Raw genomic sequence first — 25,569 nt, forward strand, 5'->3', positions numbered from 1 at the left:
TATTCGAAGTTCCAGGCCTTTAGAATATACTCCGAAACTCACTTGTCCATCTAATTTGGATCCATCAGTGTAGAAATCTATATAGCGTTTATTCCCTGGGGTCTGTGTACACCACGCCTCACTGTTGGGAATTAAAGTTTCAAACTTTTTGTCGAAATGTGGTTTGGCCAGACTGTAATCCACTACGTTTGGCACATCTTGAGGACTGTACCATTTTTCCAACCACAGCGATAGCTCGTGCAACCGCACAGCCGTTGTTGCAGCTGACTGTTTGGCCAAAATGTCTAAATGCAATAGAGTATGACATTAAGGGAATCTGTTTCTGTCTTACTGAATTCGCCTGAGATACACAAGCACGCCAAACGCCGAACTTTCTATAAACTTGTCGACTGCTGCTATATAGCATTATAGGTCTAACCACTGCCGTGCACACCAATGTAAAATTTTCGGTTTAAGTCCTCACTGTTTCCCTATTGTCTTTTTGAATGAGTACAAGGCTACCGTAACTTTTCTCGCCCTTTCTTCTTCAGCTTAAAGTTCAGCTTCCTGTCCAATATAACTCCAAGGTATTTTGCACACTCACTAAAGGGAATTTCAATACCACCTACGGAGATGGGTTTAACCGTGGGAATTTTGAGTTCTTTGCAGTCCATGACTAGTTCTGTCTTTGCAGGATTTACCCCAAGATCATCCTCTTTCTCCCATTTCTCAGTCATCCGGAGGCCTCTCTGTATAATATCTCTGATTGTGGATGGGAATTTTCCACAGACTGCTAGAGCCATATCATCTGTGTACGCCACCACTTTTATGCTTTCTTTTTCTTGGGAAACCAGAAGGTTGTTTATAGCAACATTCCAAAGAAGAGACGATAGAACTCCTCCTTGGGTGTGTCTCTGTTCACATACCTTTGTATGTTTGCTTGTCCTAGTGTGGCTAAAATACGTCTCATCATTAGAAGTTCGTCTAACAGCCTAAGTATCCCTTGATCAACATTCAGAGTTGTCAATCCATTTAATATCGAACTCGGATGGACGTTATTGAATGCCCCTTCGATGTCTAGAAATGCCACAATTGTGTATTCATTGACAGATATTGAACTTTCAATAAAGCTGACTAGTTCATGCGATACGCTCTAGACCTGCCCTTCGAGTAAGCATATTGTCGTTTCGAGAGTGAAGCTAGTTCTAAGATAAATATCTATCTGCCGCTCCAGAGTCTTAAGAAGGAATGAGGATAAGCTGGTTGGTCGGAAATCCTTCGCACGCGAGTGAGAGGCTTTTCTCGCTTTAGGTATGAAAACGACTTTTGTTTCCCACCACTTTCCTGGAATATATGCTAAAAACCACGGAATAATTCTGTCAGTCCCTGCTTGTAACTCCGCCAGAGTAATTCCATCAGGTCCGGGGGATTTCGAATGTCCAAAACTCTTTAAAGCCCATTTTATTCTAGATTCCTTGATATGAAATGATCGCTTGATTTCCTTGATATGAAATGACCGCTGGGCCTCTGTGGCATTCATCTTGCTTTATAAACTCAAGTGGTGTTTGGTAAGTTTTGGAGCAGAGAATAAAGCTACTGAGTAAATCGGCCGACTTGGTTTTAGCGATCGATGCGCCGCCGATTACGCCAGCCCATCTCGACTCTAATTACCGTTAAGCCGCTGAAAAATATGTATGTTCGGTTGAAATTGGGCTTGAACTCATGCTCCACTCTGTCTCCCTATTACACAACTTTCCTCTAAAACTGGCCTGCAGTGCCTCGGATTAATATTCCATTTCCACAAACAATATACTTACCAATATGACAAGAAGTAATCTCCACCGGATGCCAACACTTGAGCACCAATACAAAAGAAAGCCATAATAGAAAATTGGAAGTAACCTCCACTAGCACCAAAATACTTTTTATACAGCCTCAATCCGATTTTTCCCTGTTCTCGGGTTTCTTGCACTTGGACTTGCTCTGGAGCATCACCCGGAGCAGATTCTGCAACTGAACCCATGGAGGAAACACTATCCTGACGTGAGCGCATCTTGCTGTTCTGTCTGGACAAAGCCTGTTTCTCGCCTGTATCACCATTGAGACCTCTCACACTGGCCGCATCTTCTTGACTATCGGCCTTCATTAGTAGTTTGGCAAAATCTAAACCACTCTTGCGCATCGATTCAAAAGTTCCAGTGGCACTGATACGACCCTTATCCATAATGACAATGAGATCGGCCTGTTCCATGAATTGTAATTGATGCGTTACCAAGAGGACAGTATCATCGCGTAAATAACCTCGCATGCATTGATCGAAGAGATGACGGCCCACATGGGTGTCCACAGCACTTAGCGGATCATCAAGCAAATAGACATCGGCCTTGCGATATACGGCCCTGGCTAGATTGATACGGGCCTTTTGGCCACCAGAAAGAGAAGCGCCGCGTTCGCCAACAATTGTCTTGTCGCCATAGGGCAATAGCTCAAAATCTCTTTCGAGGGCACATTTCTTGACAACTGTGCGATAGCGCTGCCTATCCATTGGCATGCCAAATAGAATATTTTGTCGCACCGTACCAGTAAATAGCCAGGGCTCTTGTGAGGCATAGGAGAGAGTACCGTTAACATTTACCGATCCCGATTCCGCAGGGAGTTCGCCAAGTATGGCTTGTATTAGGCTAAGAGAGAGAAGCGTAATATGAGAGAATCGAAATTGCAGAGGGAAACAATCACCTTGATTACCTTGATTTTCCTGATCCCACTGGTCCTATGACGGCAACTAGAGTCCGGGGTTTTATTTTCAAATCAATGCTATCCAAAGTGTATTCACCTGACTGATGATCCCATTTGGATTTAAGCTTATTAATTGCTATAGAATAATCCATGTGGTGTGGGTGATGATTCGCAATCATGGTCAATGGCTTGATTATACCATTCATACCCATAGCCTTGCCATTCTCTTCTATTATGGCCGGAGGCTGTAACTTATTATTCTCACAGTCAACATCCTGGGATTTATCCTTGACTTTGGTCTCCTCATGCATCATATATTTCTGGATACGTTTAAACGATACCATGGTCTCGGCAAATTGCGAAATGCCCATGGGGAAATAGATGGTCATGGTTGTGCGTAGAATGTTATAATAGGCCGTTATGACAAAGGCCTTTTCGGCAGTGAGTAGCCTTCCCAGCAGGACAAAAGCGACCAGACTGGCGAATACTGAAATGCGTGTTAAGAACATTATGAACGATTGAAGAATACCACGAATGTAGTTGACCAAGCGTATCGCATTCATCTCTTTCCGCCGGGCATATTCGATCATTTTTCCGAAGGGCTTCTCCCAGGCATACATTTTGATTACTTGAATACCGGAAATGATTTCATTCATCATACGTACACGCTCATCGGTACGCAAGGCAGTACGCAAACGTAGAACCGAAGTCTTTTTGCCCAAATAGGCTTGTAATGGCAGGAATAGAATCATAAAGGCAACTCCAAACAAAGATGAGACTCCAATCTAATTTTGAAAAAAGAGTAAATCAGGGATTATATGAACCGAGTAAATTGATTAAATTACCTCTCTATACATAAGATATGTTATGATGATTATCTCCAGTGGTCCCAACCACAGGTAGTGCATGTGTATGACCGATGTATCCAGACGGCCCACATCGTTCGATATTAGATTCACCACCTGACCCGATGTTGTATCACCCAGCGCGGTTTTACTCAAACGTAATGCCTTTTTATAGAATTAAATTATCAATATATCACTGAGATAATAATATACGAGGGCGGTTCCAAAACTAGTCGGTCTGACTAGTATTTTGTTATAAATAACTTAGTTGAAAGGCTTTTAAAAAGCTTATCAATTTGAAGGACTCATATTGTTTAGCTTTTATTCATTAGAGTAATCAACTTTTTAGTCAAGTAACGGGATATTCTTATCACTAATACTTAACACGACATCCCTATTTCGCAATATTATATCACAAAATCCCTAATAAAAAAACACCATGGCAAGATATGTTACCATGTCCCAATGAACTTAATTCTGGGCCGGGAGAATTAAACAGATCTCGATCGAAGAATCGGCTTTCGCATCGGCCACGAATGTTTGTAGTTAAACATTTTCGAAATTTTCCACAGCCCAATGAAAATATCCTTTTTTAAGGCCGGTACTATGTTCATTCTTGCGAAAAAATGTTTATAGAAATCATTATTTCGCACAAAGAAAGCGGTGTTTATTTAGGTAGCAGGGAGCGCTATTTAACAGGGAGCGATATTGTATTAAGTTCCCTACGGGAAATGGATCAACCACAGGAGCCACCGTGGTGCAATGGTTAGCATGCCCGCCTTGCATACACAAGGTCGTGGGTTCGATTCCTGCTACGACCGAACACCAAAAAGTTTTTCAGCGGTGGATTATCCCACCTCAGTAATGCTGGTGACATTTCTGAGGGTTTCGAAGCTTCTCTAAATGGTTTCACTGCAATGTGGAACGCCGTTCGGACTCGGCTATAAAAAGGAGATCCCTTGTCATTGAGCTTAACATGGAATCGGGCAGCACTCAGTGATAAGAGAGAAGTTCACCACTGTGGTATCACAATGGACTGAATAGTCTAAGTGAGCCTGATACATCGGGCTGCCACATAACCTAACCTAACCTAACCACAGAATCGGTATAGGACTAGTCCCTGGTGTGTATGGACCAGTCCCAGTTCTGGTCAAATCGTATGGAAGGGACCGGTCACTTTAACACGGGTTTGTCTTTGACGGGGTAAATTTACATTTTTGGACGAGTCTTGTACTCATCTCAAAGGACACGTCCGGGGACAATTTAGCAGGAGCACCCCATAGACAGGTCCTCAGGAACAAGTCTCGGACAAACTCTTAGAAATCCGTCTCAATTTAGGCATCCCAATCGAACCCGAAATGAAAAAAAAAAACTTTTGAAATATGTCGAACAATAGGTTATTCTGATAATTTTATTTCACTAACCCCCATTTTCATGAAGCTCCGTTAGTGCTCCGTTAAATAACGAACTTTTAAACCGTTTTATGGTCATAGCTGCCATCTTGCCTATATATTCCATATGCCAGTTAGGAACTTAACTGTCGAAAATTTTTCAGTTAAAGTTAATCGGAAAGAAGATATTTGCAATTTACTTCTGTTAACTGGGAGTTAAAGCCTAGCGGAGCTATATGAAAATGGCCGTAAATGCGAAAGTGCTTTATATTAAAATCTTAATGGATCTAAGATTTTAATATCAAGCGAGTACGGAAATAAATAAATTACCACTATTTAAAAATTACAGCTAACTGGAGCACAGGTACCAGTTCTGTGATAGGTCCGTCAATGGCAATTTGCACCAATCTCCGGTAGGGTTATTACACCCAAACACACACTCCTACTACTCCTAGCCCTTTATTTGAAAAAAGAAGAATAATGTGCATTTATTTATTTTAGAAAATTTTTCAGAACAAAAATATGATCCGTGTTTGTGTTATAAATCCACACAAATAGTTTTAATAAATAAATAATTTCTTAATTCACATTGAAAATGGCGCCATCTATAGCCGTCAGTTTTTCAACTCGAAAAAAAAAAACAAAGTACCACAAATGGAAAAAATTTCGTTAGTTTTCGAATTTTTTGGTTTTGTATGGGATTTCGCAGCGGAAATCGAACATAGTATGTATTAAAAATTTTATGAACTAGACGTGTGTATAAAGTTCAATGGCCGCACACAAAAAAAATTCACGAAAATTTTTCCAATTAAAATTTTAATTGAGTTTAAAAAATATTCAATTAAAAATTTTATTGATTCAACAAATTTTTTAATTGAAACAAAAATCAATCACAAAAAGAATAGTATCAATTAATTTTTTAATTGATACTATCATTTCTGTGATTGAAGACATTTCAATTAAAAATTAATTGGATCAATTAATTTCGTGATTGAATCAGAAAAATTTTTTTTGTGTGCGTGCACATAAGTTCAATATGAACTAAAGCAAAAGAAAATGTTCGTACAATTCTCAAAAAAAAGTAAGATTGAACTTCTGTATGGTTAAAATGGTAATGATTTGGAGCCAATGATTTTCTTCTTTACTTTTAATTAATTTTTTCTTCTATGATAGGGTGTAATTTCATGAATTGCAGTTAAAAAGAACATCAGGGCATTAAATTTTCCTGGTTTTATCAACGCTTTGTGGAAACCTCAAAATGTGCCGCATAAAAATAGTTCATTTTTCGCACAACATAGTTCATTCTTGTTATAAAATAGTTTACTTTTTTCTGTGTAGTTGAGTTATTTCAAGAAACAAGATCTTCACGAGGCCATTCCGTAGCGTCTTTTGCACGTAAATCGGATTTCAATCGGATTTGCTTGAAATTGGAAATCTGGGGGTATTTTGGGACCATAAAGAGGTGTGTCGAAAATGGTCCGTATCGATCCATGTTTTGGTATAGCCCCCATATAGACCGATCTCCCGATTTTATTTCTTGGGCTTCTAGAAGCTGTATTTACTATCCGATTTGGCTGAAAATGGAAATCTAGAGGTATTTTGGGACCATAAAGAGGTGTGTCGAAAATAGTTCGTATCGGTCCATGTTTTGGTATTGCCCCCATATAGACCGATCTCCCGATTTTATTTCTTAGGCTTCTAGAAACTGTATTTACTATTCGATTTGAAATTTGAAATCTGAAAGTATTTTATGACCACAAATTGATGTGCCAAAATTGGGGTGTATCGGTCCATGTTTGGGTACAGCCCACATATAGACCGCTCTCACGATTTTACTTCTTGGGCGTCTAGAAACTATATTTTCTATCGGATTTGCTTGAAATTGAAAATCTAGAGGTATTTTGAGACCATCAAAAGGTGTGCCGAAAATGGTGCCAATCGGCCCATGTTTTGATATAGCCCCCATATGGACCGATCTCCCGACTTTAATTCTTGGGCTTCTAGAATCCGTAGTTTTTATCCAATTTTCTTGAAATTGGAAATCTAGAGGTATGTTAGTACCATAAAGATGTGTGTCGAAAATGGTTCGTATCGGTCCATGTTTTGGTATAGCCCCCATATAGACTGATCTCTCGATTTTACTTCTTGGGTGTCTAGAAACTATATTTTCTATCCGATTTGCTTGAAATTGAAAATCTAGAGGTATTTTGAGACCATCAAAAGGTGTGCCGAAAATGGTGCCAATCGGCCCATGTTTTGATATAGCCCCCATATGGACCGATCTCCCGACTGTAATTCTTGGGCTTCTAGAATCCGTAGTTTTTATACAATTTGCCTGAAATTGGAAATCTAGAGGTATGTTAGTACCATAAAGATGTGTGTCGAAAATGGTTCGTATCGGTCCATGTTTTGGTATAGCCCCCATATAGACTGATCTCTCGATTTTACTTCTTGGGCTTCTGGAATTCGTAGTTTTTACCCATCTTGTCTGAAATTGGAATTCTAGAGGCATTTGAGGACCATTAAGAGGTGTGTCGAAAACGGTGAGTATTGGTCTATGTTTTGGTATAGCCGCCATATAGAACTACCTCCCGAATTTATTTCTAGGACTTCTAGAATCCGGCTGACCACAAATAGGTCAGCCGAATCCAGATTTAATTCCTTGAGCTTTTAGGAATCGTATTTTTTCCGATTTACTCGAAAATATAAATATACTGGTATTTTAGACCCTCGAAAATCTATATCGCATTTATTTTTACCGGTTCAGAGAAGTTCACCAATGTCGTATCACAATGGACTGAATAGTCTAAGTGAGCCTGATACATCGGGCTGCCACCTAACCTAACCTATCCTACCGGTTCATTCCAAAAATATTTTCCTCCGGAATGAAATTTTAGATAAACGAAATATCCCTTTCGTATAAAGTATATCGTTTAGAGGAAATTAAAGCGAATTTTTTTTAAACGATTCAACGATTGTCTCTAAAATTTGTGTCAAAAAAACTTTGCTTGTCTAAAATTTCGTTCCTCAGAAAAGAAAACTCTTCTTTCAATGTATAGCAGGAGCATTGAACATAAAAATTGCTTTAAACTGAAGGTAAAGATTTTATTATTCGTAATCATTTAAAAAATGGCGGAAAATCTACAGATTTAAGATTTCAAATCAAGGCGTTATTTCATCATTTACACGATATGTTTATGATTTCTCTAAAACTCAAAAAAACTGGTTCTTATAAATCCAGAATCTGATCTAGTCTTCATAGATAGAATCTTTAAGTTTATCTTCGGGAAGTGTACTGGTTGAACTAATGTGCTTGGGAGAATATTTGTCATCAAACTCCCCTGAAATTCTATATATTATCCGCTACGACGAAGAGTTTTCAAAGTAAACTATTATATTTGATTCATGGTGGTGGGTATTTAAGATTCGGCCCGGTCAAACTTACTGCTGTATATACTTGTTTGTTTTAATTTTGTTTATAAATTCGTAACCATTACGGTACGAGATCATGAACGCTGATTGTAGTTTTGACAACGCATGGTGTCATTTTAACGTTGTCAAATTGATCCCCGTCTGTTCTCAGTTTGACAACACATGTGTGTTGATTCACTTTCTTTTGAAATGACCACGCCGTTCATGATTTTTTCTATCGGAGCACTGAATATTTTCTACTGGAAAAGGGAGCCACCGTGGTGCAATCGTTAGCATGCCCGCTTTGCATACACAAGGTCGTGGGTTCGATTCCTGCTTCGACCGAACACCAAAAGTTTTTCAGCGGTGGATTATCCTACCTCAGTAATGCTGGTGACATTTCTGAGGGTTACAAGTGGTTTCACTGCTATTTGGAACGCCGTTCGGACTCGGCTATAAAAAGGAGGTCCCTTGTCATTGAGCTTAACATAGAATCGGGCAGCACTCTGTGATAAGAGAGAAGTTCACCAATGTGGTATCACAGTGGACTGAATAGTCTAAGTGAGCCTGATACATCGGACTGCCACCTAACCTAAACCTACTGCACTGAAAAAAAAAAGTATACTCGGTTCCAAAGATTTTGTCTTTACTTTAAAAAATTTGGTATTGATTCCGAGCCAAAGAAGCGGAGAATACAAGTAAGGATACTTTTAAGACACAATTTTCTTTTAAATTTAGGTTTTGTGTACTTGCTTCTAGGAAGCAAATTTTAATTTTTCGCTTTCTCAGCTTTTTTTCTTCATATGCTATCAAAGTCCTTTAAAAACGAGTTAACGGCAACTTTATTTTCCAAATTAGGACTCGACTTCCAGTAGAAATTATGCTATGTTTGAAGTAAAAAACTTCTTTAAAATAAAGTTTTGAAAAACATGTCCTATATGTGAACGATTTTTTGCTTTGTAGTCAAGATGCAAAAAGGCAACAAATTTAAAGACAATTTCATTAAATTTAAAGAATTTTTCTGAATTATTAAAGTCAAGTTGACCTTTTTTCTTTCATGTTAAGATACCCATTTTTAAGTCAAATCACTTAATTATAAGGACAATACGACTTCATTGAAAGGTTTATCGACTTTTGGACAAGGAAAATAACTTTATTTTAGAGAAATGCGTCTTCTATGCTAAGCAAAATTTGTATTCGTATTTGAAAGACATGAAATCTTTGACCTCACGACAATATTTTTTTCAGTGTGGAAAATTACGTGAACAGACCTATTACAAGAAATCGATCCTAATTTAACTGCAGATTTTGACCTCTGTTAACAGAATCATGGAATAATGTGTATTATATTACAAGGAAATGTGTCGAGAAATAAAGACAAAACAAATCCAAATTTTCTTGTCTTTGTCAGGTCGTGTAATTTTGGAATCGCCTTCGTATACTTATGGAAGCAAAAATTTATTATATATTTATATTATTTTTACCTTACGATATATCATGCTACACATGGCCACGCGTATTTTCATGCCCACGTGAAGTATGCCTAACATGTAAGGATGCATAAGCAGGACATTAACTGCACTGCATAGGATCACACCCAAAGCGTATAAATACGCTGTAGATAGATCATTGCTGTTATTATTTTGAGGTTTGGCATAGTACGAAACTAGGCCACCTAAAAATAATGGCTGTGTGACACTGGAAATAATTAAAATAAAAATAAAATAAAACAAAACAAAACTTAGGAAATTTCTTTGATATGGAAATGTGGAAAATCGTATTAGCCATTGGAAATAATGTCAGAAATGCTAACGAAAAGTACTGAATTTGCTATTCTGATTTCACTTCGAATGGCTTGTTTCCCGATGTAGGATAGGAAAAATATAGGATGGTAGTTGGGAATTTTGATATTTACCGTAAACCTATCTCTAGAATAAATAAAATTAAACCTAAGGTGGCGAATCGTAAACCGAAAACTCTCATGACCGCTCTTAAAAGACTCGGTTCTTTGTGTTTCATTTGCTTTTTGATGCATTCTTCTTCCCATGCTTCGGAGAGCTTGTGACCCAGGATATCTGAAAGAAAAAAAAAAAAACAATTAATTCGGAATAATAATGAAATAAAGAGAAAAAATCAGCTACACCAAAAATGTGACTATATATGTAAATAAGCTTAGAAATAAAGTGGCAATCCTAAGCGTAGGGAGCCACCGTGGTGCAATGGTTAGCATGCCCGCCTTGCATACACAAGGTCGTGGGTTCGATTCCTGTTACGACCGAACACCAAAAAGTTTTTCAGCGGTGGATTATCCCACCTCAGTAATACTGGTGACATTTCTGAGGGTTTCAAAGCTTCTCTAAGTGGTTTCACTGGAATGTGGAACGCCGTTCGGACTCGGCTATAAAAAGGAGGTCCCTTGTCATTGAGCTTAACATGGAATCGGGCAGCACTCAGTGATAAGAGAGAAGTTCACCACTGTGGTATCACAATGGACTGAATAGTCTAAGTGAGCCTGATACATCGGGCTGCCACATAACCTAACCTAACCTATCCTAAGCGTACCAATTTTGTTAACTAAATACTTGAACTATACAAAATTAATTGTCTATTAAATTAGCTATTAAATTAGAGCGAATATATCCCCGTTTCCAAAGATTTTGTCCTGACAATAATGATTTTGGTATTGATTCCTAGCCAAAGAAGCGGATAATTCAAGTATGGACTCATTTAAGACACAATTCCCTTTTATATTTGAGTTTTTCGTGCTTGATTCAAAGAAACAAATTTTAATTTATTAGTTTTCACAAAGAAGTTTTTCATGTACAAATAAATGTCAGTTTAAAAATCCAATTTATAAAACATACTTCAAAGTACAAAACGTTTTTTTCAAAAGAATTATAATCCTCAAAATAAGTCGTAGGATATAATTGAAGGCTTTTGATTATTAATTATTAAAACAATATCTCAGTTAATTTAAAAATTATTTCTTTATACAAAAAATGATTTTTTTATTTCTATTTAATTTTTTTTTTACTTTGAAAAATTTGTCCTTAATAGTGTAAATATATAGCGTGTCCTAAAAATTAGGTTGTATAAACTTTCATATTAGATCAACATTTGTTTCAGTGTATGGACCCTATATTACGCCTCCTAGATTATCAAGAAATGAGATCTGGAGATCAGGGGGCTCTACAAAATGGTAACAATAGAAACTCATATCCCATTGTTGCCAGTTTATACTAAGTCTAAAATAATAATAAAGTCTAATTTTTCGGCAGACCTAAAAACTTTCTTTTGGTTGCCCAAAAATTAAAATCTGAATATATTTTATTATTTGTTTGAGTCACGTTTAAATCATTTCCACATACACAAAAAAAAAAATTATGATTCAATCATGAAATTAATTGATCCAATTGATCCAAACGTCTTCAATCACGTTAATGATAGTATCAATCACAGTTTTAATTGGGCATGAAAAAACTTTTGATTTGTTTTGAAAATTTCAATTAATTTTTTAATTGTTTCAATTGAAAATTTAATGTATGTTGGTTGCGAAACACCATTATTATACCCTTCACCACTACTGTGGTACAGGGTATAATAAGTTTGTGCATTTGTATGTAACGCCAAGAAGGAAAAGTCTGAGACCCATCGTTTAGTATACCGATCGTCTTAGAGTTAAATTCTGAGTCGAATTAGCGATGTCCGTCTGTCTGTCTGTCTGTTCATGTATTTTTGTGCGCAAAGTACAGGTCGCAGTTTAAGTCCGATCGTCCTCAAATTTGGCATAGGGTCGTTTATTGGGACAATCGCTATTGATTTTGGAAAAAATCGGTTCAGATTTAGATATAGCTGTCATATATATTTATACCCGATCTGGTTATAATTGGCGTGTTTATCAACCGATGTTCTTCAAATTCCGTACATCCGAATATTTTATGAGTCTCGAAAAACTTGCAAAATATCAGCCAAATCGGTTCAGATTTAGATATAGCTCCCATATATATCTTTTGTCCGATTTAGACTCATATGACCACAGAGGCAAAAGTTTACTACCGATTTTCGTGAAATTTTGCGTAGAGAGCAGTATTTGTATTCTACCAATGTTTGGTAAATTTTATTTAAATCGGTTCAGATTTAGATATAGCTCCCATATATATCTTTCGTCCGATTTGAATTTATATGGCCTCAAAAGCCAGAGTTTTGCCCTGATATGCTTCAAATTTTGCACAAGGAGTACGTTTAATAGTATCGGTAAGTGTACCAAATTTGGCTGAAATCGGTTCAGATTTAGATATAGCTCCCATATATATCTTTCGTCCGATTTGAACTTCTATGGCCTCAAAAGCCAGAGTTTTGCCGTGATTTGGTTCAAATTTTGCACGACGAGTACGTTTAATAGTATCGGTAAGTGTACCAAATTTGGCTGAAATCGGTTCAGATTTAGATATAGCTCCCATATATATCTTTCGTCCGATTTGAACTTATATGGCCTCAAAAGCCAGAGTTTTGCCGTGATTTAGTTTCAATTTTGCACGAGAGGTACGTTTAATGGTATAGTTATGTGTGCCAACTTTGGTTAAAATCGGTTCAGATTTAGATATAGCTCCCATATACATCGTTCGTCCAATTTGCACTTATATGGCCTCAAAAACCAGAGTTTTGCAGTGATTTCCTTCAAATTTTGACCGAGAGGTACGTTTAATGATATCGTTATGTGTGCCAAATCTGGTTAAAATCGGTTCAGATTTAGATATAGCTCCCATATATATGTACACCAGAGGTGGGAAAATATGGTAGACTATTTCATATTTTGGACCCATTGTCAATGGGATTTTCCTCCAATTGACGGGATAGTTTCCACAGAGAATATATTTAATATGATATTTAAGTGTGTCAAGTTTGATCTAATTTGGTTCAGATTTAGATAAAACCTCCATATATTCGTTCTTCCGGTTTATACAAATAAAGCCAAATTCCCACACTTTACACAAAATTCTGTGATGATTTCCCCATATCATTGTCATATCCTACACACTGTAATGCCAGACTTTCCACAGAACGGTTGAGTTTTAAATAAGGCTCCAATTCGCCCGACTTGACCAAATAATATATCACAATCCACGCTTGACCACATATCTTGGCAAGATCTAACCAATATCCTTGTAAAATCGTCACTGTTGAGTAGCAAAAAATTGTAAATGTTACTCAAAATGTCCTATATCTCGAATACATAAGTATCGCGTGCTAAATCATAAATGCTCTTTTGTACAATTGCTTTAAAATTTCTCTTGCTTCATATTTCCCATATTTTTTACTAACATTGTGTTTCATTCCAGGACGTTAGCCGATTTCAATTTTAATTCTAGAGATTTTGCAGAAGTACAAAAAATTGTCTCCATTATAAGTATTTTATCTGGAAATGCAAACCTTTATATAGCTCCCAGCAGATTTGAAGTACTTGAGATGGTAACACAAATGTTGGTCTACATAGTGGTGAAGGGTATAATATAGTCGGCCCCGCCCGACTTTAGACTTTACTTACTTGTTTTTTACTAAAATTGTGTTCCACCCTAGTGCATTAGCCAACTTAAATTTTGAGTCTATAGATTTTGTAAAAGTCTATCAAATTCTGACCAAATCGAGTGATATTTAAATGTATGTATTTGGGACAAACCTTTATATATAGCACCCAACACATTTGACGGATGTGATATGGTATCGAAAATTTAGATCTACAAAGTGGTGCAGGGTATAATATAGTCGGCCCCGTCCGACTTTAGACTTTCCTTACTTGTTTTTTAATTAATTCAATTAAAAATTTAATTTGTGTCGATTGGGAAATTCAACCAGTTTTTATACCCTCCACCATAGGATGGGGGTATATTAACTTTGTCATTCCGTTTGTAACACATCGAAATATTGCTCTAAGACCCCATATATTCTGGGTCGTGGTGAAATTCTGAGTCGATCTAAGCATATCCGTCCGTATGTTGAATTCACGCTAACTTCCGAACGAAACAAGATATCGACTTGAAACTTGGCACAAGTAGTTCTTATTGATGTAGGTCGGATGGTGTTGCAAATGGGCCATATCGGTCAAATTTTACGTATAGCCCCCATATAAACGGACCCTGAGATTTGGCTTGCGGAGCCTCTAAGAGAAGCCTATTTCATCCGATCCGGCTGAAATTTGATACATGGTGTTGGTATATGGTCTCTAACAACCACGTAAAAATTGGTCCACATCGGTCCATAATTATATATAGCCCCCATATATACCGATTCCCAGATTTGGCTTGCGGAGCCTCAAAGAGAAGCAAATTTCACCCGATCCTGCTGAAATTTGGTACATGGTGTTGGTATATGGTCTCTAACAACCATGCAAAACTTGGTCCACAACGGTCCATAATTATATATAGCCCCCATATAAACCGATCCCCAGATTTGGCTTGCGGAGCCTCTAAGAGAAGCAAATTTCATCCGATCCGGTTAAAATTTGGAACGTGGTGTTAGTATATGGTCTCTAACAACCGTGCCAGAATTGGTCCATATCGGTCCATAATTATATATAGCCTCCATATAAACCGTTCTCCAGATTTGACCTCCGGAGCCTCTTGGAGGAGCAAAATTCATCCGATCCGGTTCAAATTTTGAACGTGGTGTTAGTATATGACCGCTAACAACCATTCCAAAATTGGTCCATATCGGTCTATTGTTATATATAGCCGATCTCCAATCACACAAAAACTGGTCCATATCAGTTCATAATCATGGTTGCCACTCGAGCCAAAAATAATATACCAAAATTTTATTTCTATAGAAAATTTTGTCTAAATTTTATTTCTATAGAAAATTTTGTTAAAATTTTATTTTTAAAGAAAATTTTGTTAAAATTTTATTTTTATAGAAAATTTTGTTAAAATTTCATTTCTATACAAAATTTTGTGAAAACTTTATTTCTATAGAAAATTTTGTCAAAATTTTATTTCTTTAGACAATTTTGTCAAAATTTTATTTCTATAGAAAATTTTGTTAAAATTGTATTTCTATAGAAAATTTTGTCAAAATGAATTATATACGTATTTAACCGGTCTTTTTTAATTTAATATATACCACGTATGGACTTACTTATAATTTAGAAGACGGTGTTAGGAGGTTTTAAGATACCTTGCCATCGGCAAGCGTTACCGCAACCCAAGTAATTCGATTAACATATGGATGGCAGTGTTTGGAAGAAGTTTCTACGCAATCCGTGGTGGAAGGTACATAAGCTTCGGCCTGGCCGAACTTACGGCCGTATATACTTGTTATTGATTCAATTAATTATTTAATAAAACTTCAATCTAAATTCCAATTAATTTTTTAATTAAATCAGTTAAACAATTAATTGAGTTTTGTAATCGACATCGATTACATTTGCCAATTAATTGGTTAATAAAAACAGCGCAAATGTTCACTCATTTTCTTAAATAATTTTGTGTTCTTAGTTTAATTAAAAAGACTATTGAATCAATTAATTTTTTAATTAAAGACGTAAGTATTTTCAATCGCTTTCTTTTTTATTAAAATCAATTAATTTTTGTACTAAAAATTTAAAAAATCAATCTTTTTAACAGACTTACCCCCATTTTCATGAAGCTCCATTAGTGCTACGTTAGCTAACGTTAAGTTAGGAATTTAACTGCTGAAAATTTTTCAGTTAAAGTTAACCGGAGAGAAGATATTTGCAATTTACTTTCTGTTAACTGGAAGTTAAAGCCTAACGGAGCTACATGAAAATGGCGGTTAGTCTTTCAAGTTTCATTACAAAATTTAATTGTATCAATGAATTTTTTCATTGAAAAAGTTTCGAGCTTCAATTAACTTTTTAATTGGAAATATTTTGGTGATATTTTCTTTGTTTTTTTCTTCTAGACTTTTATAAAGCGAAAAGAAAATTGCAATGATATTTTGATTGGTCTAAAATTTCGTTTTGAAGGAAAGAATCATTTTTATGTATTGCAAAAGACTTCGTTATATCAACGAAATTGAGCCAACGAAACAAATTCGTAAATATAACGATTTTTTTCACTATTATAACGAATTTTCTGTTAAATAACGAAATGTTTCATACTATTAACCAAAAATTACATTGTCTTAGTGAAAATGTTTCGCTGTATCAATGAAAAATGTTGTTTTCATTATGTGTGGGATGAAAGGAGAATGCTATAAAAAAAAAACTTCCAATTTCCTAAAGTTATTGTTCTGTTTCGGTATAAAAAGTAATCGGACCTCCTTGGACCAACAATTTTTCGGAGAAATGTGTCATCTACACTGAAAAAAATATTTATGTGATATTAAACATTACGTAAACTCAATTTTAGGACTATTAAGGACACATTTCTTTAAAATAATGAAATTTTAATTAAAAGAAAGTTTATAATCATTAAATTTAGGACACATATTTTGGAAATTTGCGTCCCTTCGTTAAAGCTGCATGTCTTTAAACTAAGGCAAAATTTTCCTTAAAGTAAAGAAACACATTTTTGATCTAAAGAAATCGTCCTTAAATTAAGTGAAATATTGAATCTTTAGATTTAAGATAAAACGCTTCAAATATAGGCTAAGACTTATTTTGAGGATTTAGCATCTTTGGTTTAAAGTTTTTTTTTGGAATCAAGAAAATATTTTTTTACTTCGAAATATCCGTCCTAATTTGGATTTTTAAACTGGCATTTGTTTGTACGTGAATATCTTTATTAATATAATTTCTTTATTAATATAATAATGAAAATTCGAGAAATGAGATCTATATCCTAATTTTAATTTTATAGATCCTAGATTTAAAGCCAGATAGGTCACAAAAAATTTCCTTATTTTAAAGAACCCGCATCTTTGGCTCGGAATCAAATCCAAAATCCTTAAAGGAAGGTCAACATCTTTGGATCCAAGTAAACTTTTTTTTTGAGTGTATGTAACTAACAGTGAACATCTGTGAACTGGAAAATAAATCGTTTTATTTATGACAATATTTTTGATGCACAATATTTTCAGTTGTCATTTATTCATTATGTTATGTTTGATTTATCAAACCATTTACGAAGACATCGAAATGATTTATGACAAATTAATGTACAATAATTTGTACAGAATGGCATGAAATATGCCAATATGATGACCATGTCATTTTTAAATGATCGATGCCAATATACATAACCAAATAAATATTTATATATGTATAAGAATTTATCGATACTTTTTTACCCAAAAAATAAATAATTTATGAATTTACCAAGAATTGACATTAAAGATAAGGAAAAGAAATAATTTGTGGGAGAAAAAAAACCCAATGCGATTACTGACAACAGCACTCGAAAAGATACGTCTCTTAGGATGACTTAACAAAATACTTGCAATCGAATAAGCATTTTTTTATTATCATATCGCCAAACCCAAGCTGAACTGATTTAGTAGCTCTTTGGAGAACATTATTTTTGAACACCAAAAATAATATTCATTAGTTTTCGTTTGAACCAAATATGCCATGGGAGATGAAATGATTTATAAACAGCCGTTAAGTCGCATAAATAACAAATATTTATTTATTTATTTTAAAAATTTTATAAAAATTAAATGATTTCAAATACCATGTAAAAAATTAGTATTAAAATTATTTTCTTACACTGAAAACAAATATTGTTGAGATGCCAGAGATTTCTTGTCTTTAAAATTCGAAAGTGAATTCTCATTTTTTTCCTTTGCCAAAAAATCGATAAACATTCCAATGATGTCGTTTGTGATTTAACTTAAAAATACATTAAAATTTGTTTCCTAGTACCAAGTACGCAAAACTCAACTTTAAAAGAGTATCGCGTTTTAAATGTAAGGATTATTTCAATTCTCCGCTTCTTTGGCTCAGAATCAATACCAAAATCATTAATATAAAGACAAAATCTTTGGAAACGGGCAAGCTTTTTTAGTGTACACAGAGAATACAGATTGGTTGTGATAACCGAATTTATTGCCAACCTCATTTTGGGAGTTATAGCAACTATCTGTTGGCAGATTTTTCACCTGAATAATTTGGTCGACTCAATAAAATTATGGGAGATGCAACTCAATATGGAATTGGTTGTATCAACTTATGGGATTGGTCGTTACTCCTTTTTTCATTCGGTTGTATCACCCAACCTAAATAGCACCCACAACCGATTTGCAAATTAATGTTGTTTCCGCAATTTTTTATTTTATTTTAATATATTTAATGTTAGCCTCTTAGAGAGTAAATAAAAATATTATATTTATAAATACAATACATTAGTATCAATCAAACTAAACGGTTCTTTTAAATATTTAAATATCCACGATGGTTTAAGATGAAGCTCATGTAGCATACAGAGAACAATAAATCTGCATTAAAATCTTTAAAAGTTCAAGATGTGTATTTTTGAACTGACTCGTGGAATTGGGTATCCAGAAACCATTTGCGGACATTATAGGTTTAATACATAATTAATGTACTCACGTCCTAGGACCTACATAAACTAATTAAAATATCGCTTTAAAACATGTTTGGAATATCTATAAAAGGAGAACCTACACACAAAAAATTATTTTTCCGATTCAATCACCAAATTAATTGATCCAATTAATTTTTTAATTGAAACGTCTTCAATCACGAAAATGATAGCATCAATCACAGTTTTAATTGGGCATAGAGAAAGTTCTTGATTAAAAAATTAATTGATTTTTTTCAGTAAATTTCAATTAATTTTTTAATTGATTCAATTAAAAACTTAATTGATGTTGATTGCAAAACTCAATTAATTTATTAATTAAAAAAGGTAACTATTTTTAATTACATTCTGAATTGGCTTAGAGTTTTATTTGGATTAACAAATGATTGTTTGAAATACATTTTTAATTAAAAATTAAAAAAATCAGCACTTTTTTTTTTAACTGAATTAGTCTTCCGAATTTGATTAAAAAGTTAATTGTATCAATTAATTTTTTAATTAAAAATTTTATAATTTTCAATCATTGACTTAATTAACTTAATGTTTCTATCATGATTAAAAAGTTAATTGTATCAATTAATTTATTAATTAAAAAAATGTTCAACTTCAATTAACTTTTTAATTGGAAATATTTTGGTGATATTTTTTTCTGTGTATACCGACCATGTTCAGCGCACCAGATTCCAAACTTCAACTTTAATGATAAAGGCTTTTGAAAAATATTAATTAACGAAGCACTAACAATTTTTGGTGCATTTTAAATTGATGTCCCTAATTTTGTTGTGCCACTAATTGTACAGTCTGGAAAGAAAAGTAATATTATTAGTGTAAATTTCAGTAGTTTGATCATACAAATTTACCAAAACTATGTTCCTTGACCATTGCCTCGTTCCAATACAAAATCTCTTTTTTTTATTTTTTAGGATGAGATTTTAGTTTTTTCTTCGACAAAAAATATAAATAATTTTTCATTGTCAAATAACATATTTGACATATTTGCAATGGATTGTCTTATATAGTACACTGAAAAGAATACGTAGTTAAACTAACGCAAAATTTAACTCATAGTTTAGTTTATTCTCCTTATAAACTAGTTCAACTATTTTTCTGTGTACTGGATGACTGATTCCAAATTCAGCTCTTTACTAGAGAGGACAGTTTGATGGTAATGGTGTAGGCCAATGGTAATGGTGTGCCACTGTAACCGCCGATTGTCGCTTCCCGCTCGTTATTGTAACAAAATAATATAGAATGTCGTTATTGTAATAAAAATAATATATAATGTACATATTAACGTATTATCATATTGGAATAACAAACACTCAGTATGAATTTGGGGATTTTTAGGTAAATACCCGTGTATGACTAAATCTAGCAAAGAGCAATGCTGCTCAAAATTAACACCTAATGACGTAAAGTAAAAAATCAATATTTAAATTTCTAATAAGCGTAAAATGAGCACGTAAAAAACTAAAGTTTGGACTTTGTAATCGATATAAATCAATCAAAGTACAGTGGGATGAATAAAAAAAAATATCTGAAGAAGCCAACATGCATAAAACAAATAAAAAAATTCCGTATATTCTTGAAATATGATGAGTCATTATGCAACGGAAACTAACTTTTGAGTAGGATTTTGAGGACAAGTCTCTGAAATCGAATTTTAAATAAACGCGATCAACATGTTTAGCTTAGGTCAACCCCTTTACCAGTTAACCCTCTAATGCCCCATTTTTTTTTTTTTTTGCCAGCTGATTAAATTTTCAATGTTAACGACCCAAAAGCAAGAGAACTAAGCAAGAAAAATGAATACGGTAAAAAATATTGTCGTGAGATCAAAGATTTCATGTCTTTAAAATACGAATGCAAATTTTGCGTAGCATAGAAGACGCATTTCTCTAATATAAGGATTTTTTCCTTGTCAAAAAGTAGATAAACTTTTCAATGAAGTCATATTGTCCTTATAATTAAGCGATTTCACTTAAAAATGGTTATCATAACATGAAAGAAAAAATGTTTGGGCTAAGGTCAACTTGACTTTAATAATTCAGAAAAATTCTTTAAATTTAATGAAATTGTCTTTAAATTTGTTTTCTTTTTGCATCTTGACTACAAAGCAAAAATCGTTCAAATATAGGACATGTTTTTCAAAACTTTATTTTAAAGAACTTTATTTTTACTTCAAACATAGCATAATTTCTACTGGAAGTCGAGTCAGAATTTGGAAAATAAAGTTTTCGTTAACTCGTTCTTAAAGGACTTTGATAGCATATGAAGAAAAAAAGCTGAAAAAGCGAAAAATTAAAATTTTCTTCCTAGAAGCAAGTACACAAAACCCAAATTTAAAAGAGAATTGTGTCTTAAAAGTATCCTTACTTGTATTCTCCGCTTCTTTGGCTCGGAATCAATACCAAAAATATTAAAGTAAAGACAAAATCTTTGGAACCGGGGTGCTTTTTTTCAGTGTGCCAAAAATAAAGGTACTAAAAAAAATTAACCTAAAATGCTACACACAAAAAAATAACTACAAATAAATATTAACGACTTTATTTGTATGTAAAATCTGCTGATGCTCAACAAATTTGTCTATTGAATATGAGGTATTTGTTGTTGCAATGTGTTTGTAGATGCTTGACAGAGGAAATAATAGAAATATTCTGAATTTTCAACAAATTGTTTTGTTGCGAAAATAGTTGACTGCTATCGATATGAAAACAAAACCAAAAAAAATACAAGACTGGTTACGCGCACATCGCTGAGAACATGTACGAAAGCTAAAAGAAGTATGCGAAGAATACCGTTAGAACAAAATGAGTATGAGCACATGCACGTGTATGAGAGCAAGCAAAGAGCTCATTCATCAGAGAATACAGAAAAGCATTTATAAATTTCTGTGAAAAATTTATATTTTTCAATTTGGTAGTTTCTTAAAAGTGTTTGTTGTATGAGATAATTAATAAAATCATATTAATATCGGGATTAGAGTTATTACAATTCTAATTAACTAGAATATATATCACTGGGCAAAAAGTTGTCAAAATGCTTGCTAGACCCTGGACTACTCAAATTTAAAGTCATACATCTACAAATTCCTTCATATTCCTTCTCTGTGTGTACTTAATAAAATATATCCAAAATTGTTCCGGCAATTTTGGTGCAATAGTTCTGTCAATTTCAATTAAATTTTTTGTCAATACACCAATAAATTTGTTACAGTCAGTGTTACAATAAATTTGTAGACTGCAACAAACCACATACAAATTTTTTCGTTCAAATTCAAAAATATTTGTTGAGGATTAAACGTAACGTTCAACAACAAATACTGTTGGATGCTCAAAAAATTACTTACAAATTATGTTATTGAGAACATAAATTATTTGTTGCCTTCTGACGGTAACGATTGCTAACAACTTTTTTGTAATAATGGTTATTAAAAGTACAAATTAGTTTGTTGCAGGAAAATTAACAAATTTTGTTATTGGTTTTCCAACAAAAGTTATTGGTTCTCAAACTTATTTTGATCTGTGTAGTAAAAGAAATTGAATTTATCCAGGAGGAACTAGAATTGCTTAAATACTCCCCCCTCACCATCAGATCTAATTCAGATTTTGAACAGTTTCCAATATTACCAAATATTGATATATTTAATTTGGTAAGGCTAAAATTTATTCTCTTTCGCAGTGGTACATGTACAAAATTTCAGAGCTCTAGGTTCTAGAAAAAATGTCGCTAGAGCCGCATTCCATGTTTTAAGTAAATACAATTCACAAAATTGCAAGAGACATCCGCTACAGTTCCAAAGACTCCATTACAAGATTAAACTTAAACATATTTAAGTAACTAATTAGACCAGTATTCCTATCTCAAATTCGAGTGAGTAGTAAATGAAAGTTGTCTAAATGATAAAGCATTTTCACAACAATCACAGGAGGCATATCTGGACAGCAAGCAGCCATCAAGTATATTAGCAAATAAAATAAGAAAAGTCTAGTGGCGAAGCGCCAAAACAAACAAATCACACATTTATAACAACTTAAGTAGTTATCTGTGAAAAGTTTCAACACAGTACGAGTAATTAGCTCCCTTTAAGAATTTTATTGATTTATAGTTGAATTTATTTCAAGACGATATTTTGATTTCACTTTCTGTGCTAGCTAATATCGTCAGAATCGCGCAATTTATGACAGTTTTTTAATCGGCCGATAGCAATCACGACAAGTACTTGATAATTATTTCAATCGACAATTCTAACGTTTCTCCCATACGTTCTAGAAGACGTCGAGGTCAAAATGTATAAGTTGGGAAACAAAAAAATATTTAGAAAGTGCGTTTAAACGTATAAAATATTTCAAAGTATCTATCAGAGAGTGAATGAAGAGATTGAGCGAATGTATCAAAGAGTTTGACGGAGAGAGAATAATTGAGACAACAATAAAACATAGGGTTGATAAATTTCAAACCTTTATAGCTTTTTCGGTACTTTTTAGGGTAACGAAGTACCGCCGTACCCCCATGACACATTTTATACCTCTCTCAACAAAATTGCCAATTTAGGGTCAAATTAGATCTGGTATTTAAAAAAAAAAAAAACAAATATATAAGGCCGTAAGTTCGGCCAGGCCGAAGCTTATGTACCCTCCACCATGGATTGCGTAGAAACTTCTACTGAAGACTGTCATCCACAATCGAATTACTTGGGTTGCGGTAACACTTGCCGATGGCAAGGTATCTTAAAACTTCCTAACACCGTCTTCTAAATTACAAGGTAATCCATACATAGTATATATTAAACTAAAAAAGACCGATTAAATACGTATATAATTAAGTTTAAAGTTTCTATAGAAATAAAATTTTGACAAAATAAAATTTTGACAACATTTTCTATAGAAGTAAAATTTGGAAAAAATTTTCTGTAGAAATAAAATTTGGAAAAAATTTTCTATAGAAATATAATTTTGACAAAATTTTCTATAGAAATAAAATTTTGATAAATTTTCTATAGAAATAAAATTTTTACATAATTTTCTATGGAAATAAAATTTTCTATAGAAATAAAATTTTGACAAAATTTTCTATAGAAATAAAATTTCGACAAAATTTTCTATAGAAATAACATTTTGACAATGTTTTCCATAAAAATAAAATTTTGGTAAATTATTTTTGGCTCGAGTGGCAACCATGAATATGAACCGATATGGACCAATTTTTGTGTGATTGGGGATCGGATATATATAACTATAGACCGATATGGACCAATTTTGGCATGGATATTAGCGGCCTTATACTAACACCACGTTGCAAATTTCAACCGGATCGGATGAATTTTGCTCCTCCAAGAGGCTCCGGAGATCAAATCTGGGGAATGGTTTATATGGGGGCTATATATAATTATGGACCAATATGGACCAATTCTTGCGTGTTTGTTAGAGACCACATTCTAACACCATGTTCCAAATTTCAGCCGGATCGGATGAAATTTGGTTCTCTTAGAGGCTCCTCAAGCCAAATCGGGGGATCGGTTTATATGGGGGCTATATGTAATTATGGACCGATATGGACCAATTTTTGCATGGTTGTTAGAGACCATATACTAACACCATGTACCAAATTTCAGCCGGATCGGATGAAATTTGCTTCTCTTAGAGCGATCGCAAGCCAAATTTTGGGGGCTATACGAAAAAGTGGACCAATTTTTGCATGGTTGTTAGAGACCATATACAAACACCATGTACCAAATTTCAGCCGGATCGGATGAAATTTGCTTCTCTTAGAGCAATCGCAAGCCAAATTTGGGGGTCCGTTTATATAGGGGCTATACGTAAAAGTGGACCGATATGGCCCATTTGCAATACCATCCGACCTACATCAATAACAACTACTTGTGCCAAGTTTCAAGTCGATAGCTTGTTTCGTTCGGAAGTTAGCGTGATTTCAACAGACGGACGGACGGACATGCTCATATCGACTCAGAATTTCACCACGACCCAGAATATATATACTTTATGGGGTCTTAGAGCAATATTTCGATGTGTTACAAACGGAATGACAAAGTTAATATACCCCATCCTATGGTGGAGGGTATAAAAAAACTACAATAACCCTGCCAGCATTTCATAGTTTCATTTCATACTCATCGCTACCACAGACTTGTAAGTTACACTGCAACAATCGCCAACTGTGATGGGGGGAAGCGTATGAAAAAGTATGAAATGTACATGAAAGTATTTTACCATCACTATTCTTACAAGAGCCATTTTATATTTTGTGAAACACCAAGCGCAACTAGCTTCTTATAATTTATTTAAATAAAATCGATAATGAAGTGCTGAAAACATAGTTATTTCGCTTAAAATTGTAAGAGGTATATTGGTGAACAATTTCCGACTTTCCAAATGAAATAAAGTGATGGTTTTTCCAGATATTTTTCCAGACACGCTGCCTCCATCGAGAATAAAAACATTGGCTGTTAAACGCTGCAACATGTAACTTACCACTTGTAAATCAACATCATTCTATTATTAATGAAAAAATGTGTTTAATGTGTTGTGATAGTGGTATATCGTAAATGTTATATTTATAAGAATTTATAAATGTTTAATCAAATTAATAAACATCTAAACAATCGTGTTTTACTTGACCACAATGATTCTTTTACAACTATCTTAAAATTCACTTTTTCTGATTGTTTAAAGGGGCTCTTATTGGCGT

The 25,569-nt window shown here is 34.0% G+C and overlaps 1 protein-coding gene and 1 long non-coding RNA gene across 5 annotated transcripts in view; both read right to left on the reverse strand.

Annotated features, from left to right (window-relative positions):
- Window positions 1-25,569, reverse strand: part of LOC142221201 (putative multidrug resistance-associated protein lethal(2)03659) — a 111,587-nt gene that overhangs the window by 19,726 nt on the left and 66,292 nt on the right. For all 4 annotated transcript variants that reach the window (XM_075290815.1, XM_075290814.1, XM_075290813.1 and 1 more), the window contains exons 4-8: window positions 10,278-10,437; window positions 9,847-10,060; window positions 3,561-3,725; window positions 2,725-3,500; window positions 1,797-2,660 (exon numbers count right to left, since the gene is read on the reverse strand). In XM_075290815.1, the coding sequence (XP_075146930.1) occupies window positions 1,797-2,660; window positions 2,725-3,500; window positions 3,561-3,725; window positions 9,847-10,060; window positions 10,278-10,437 (2,179 nt within the window). The remainder of the gene's footprint in view (window positions 1-1,796; window positions 2,661-2,724; window positions 3,501-3,560; window positions 3,726-9,846; window positions 10,061-10,277; window positions 10,438-25,569) is intronic.
- On the reverse strand, window positions 18,694-19,930 carry LOC142221202 (uncharacterized). The gene is made up of 3 exons (XR_012717966.1): window positions 19,722-19,930; window positions 19,525-19,662; window positions 18,694-18,888 (listed from the first exon to the last, which is right to left on the reverse strand). It is a non-coding gene; the product is annotated as an uncharacterized LOC142221202 (long non-coding RNA).

Source organism: Haematobia irritans, chromosome 1 (genome assembly GCF_050003625.1).
Source record: "Haematobia irritans isolate KBUSLIRL chromosome 1, ASM5000362v1, whole genome shotgun sequence".
Classification (NCBI taxonomy): Eukaryota; Metazoa; Arthropoda; class Insecta; order Diptera; family Muscidae; genus Haematobia; species Haematobia irritans.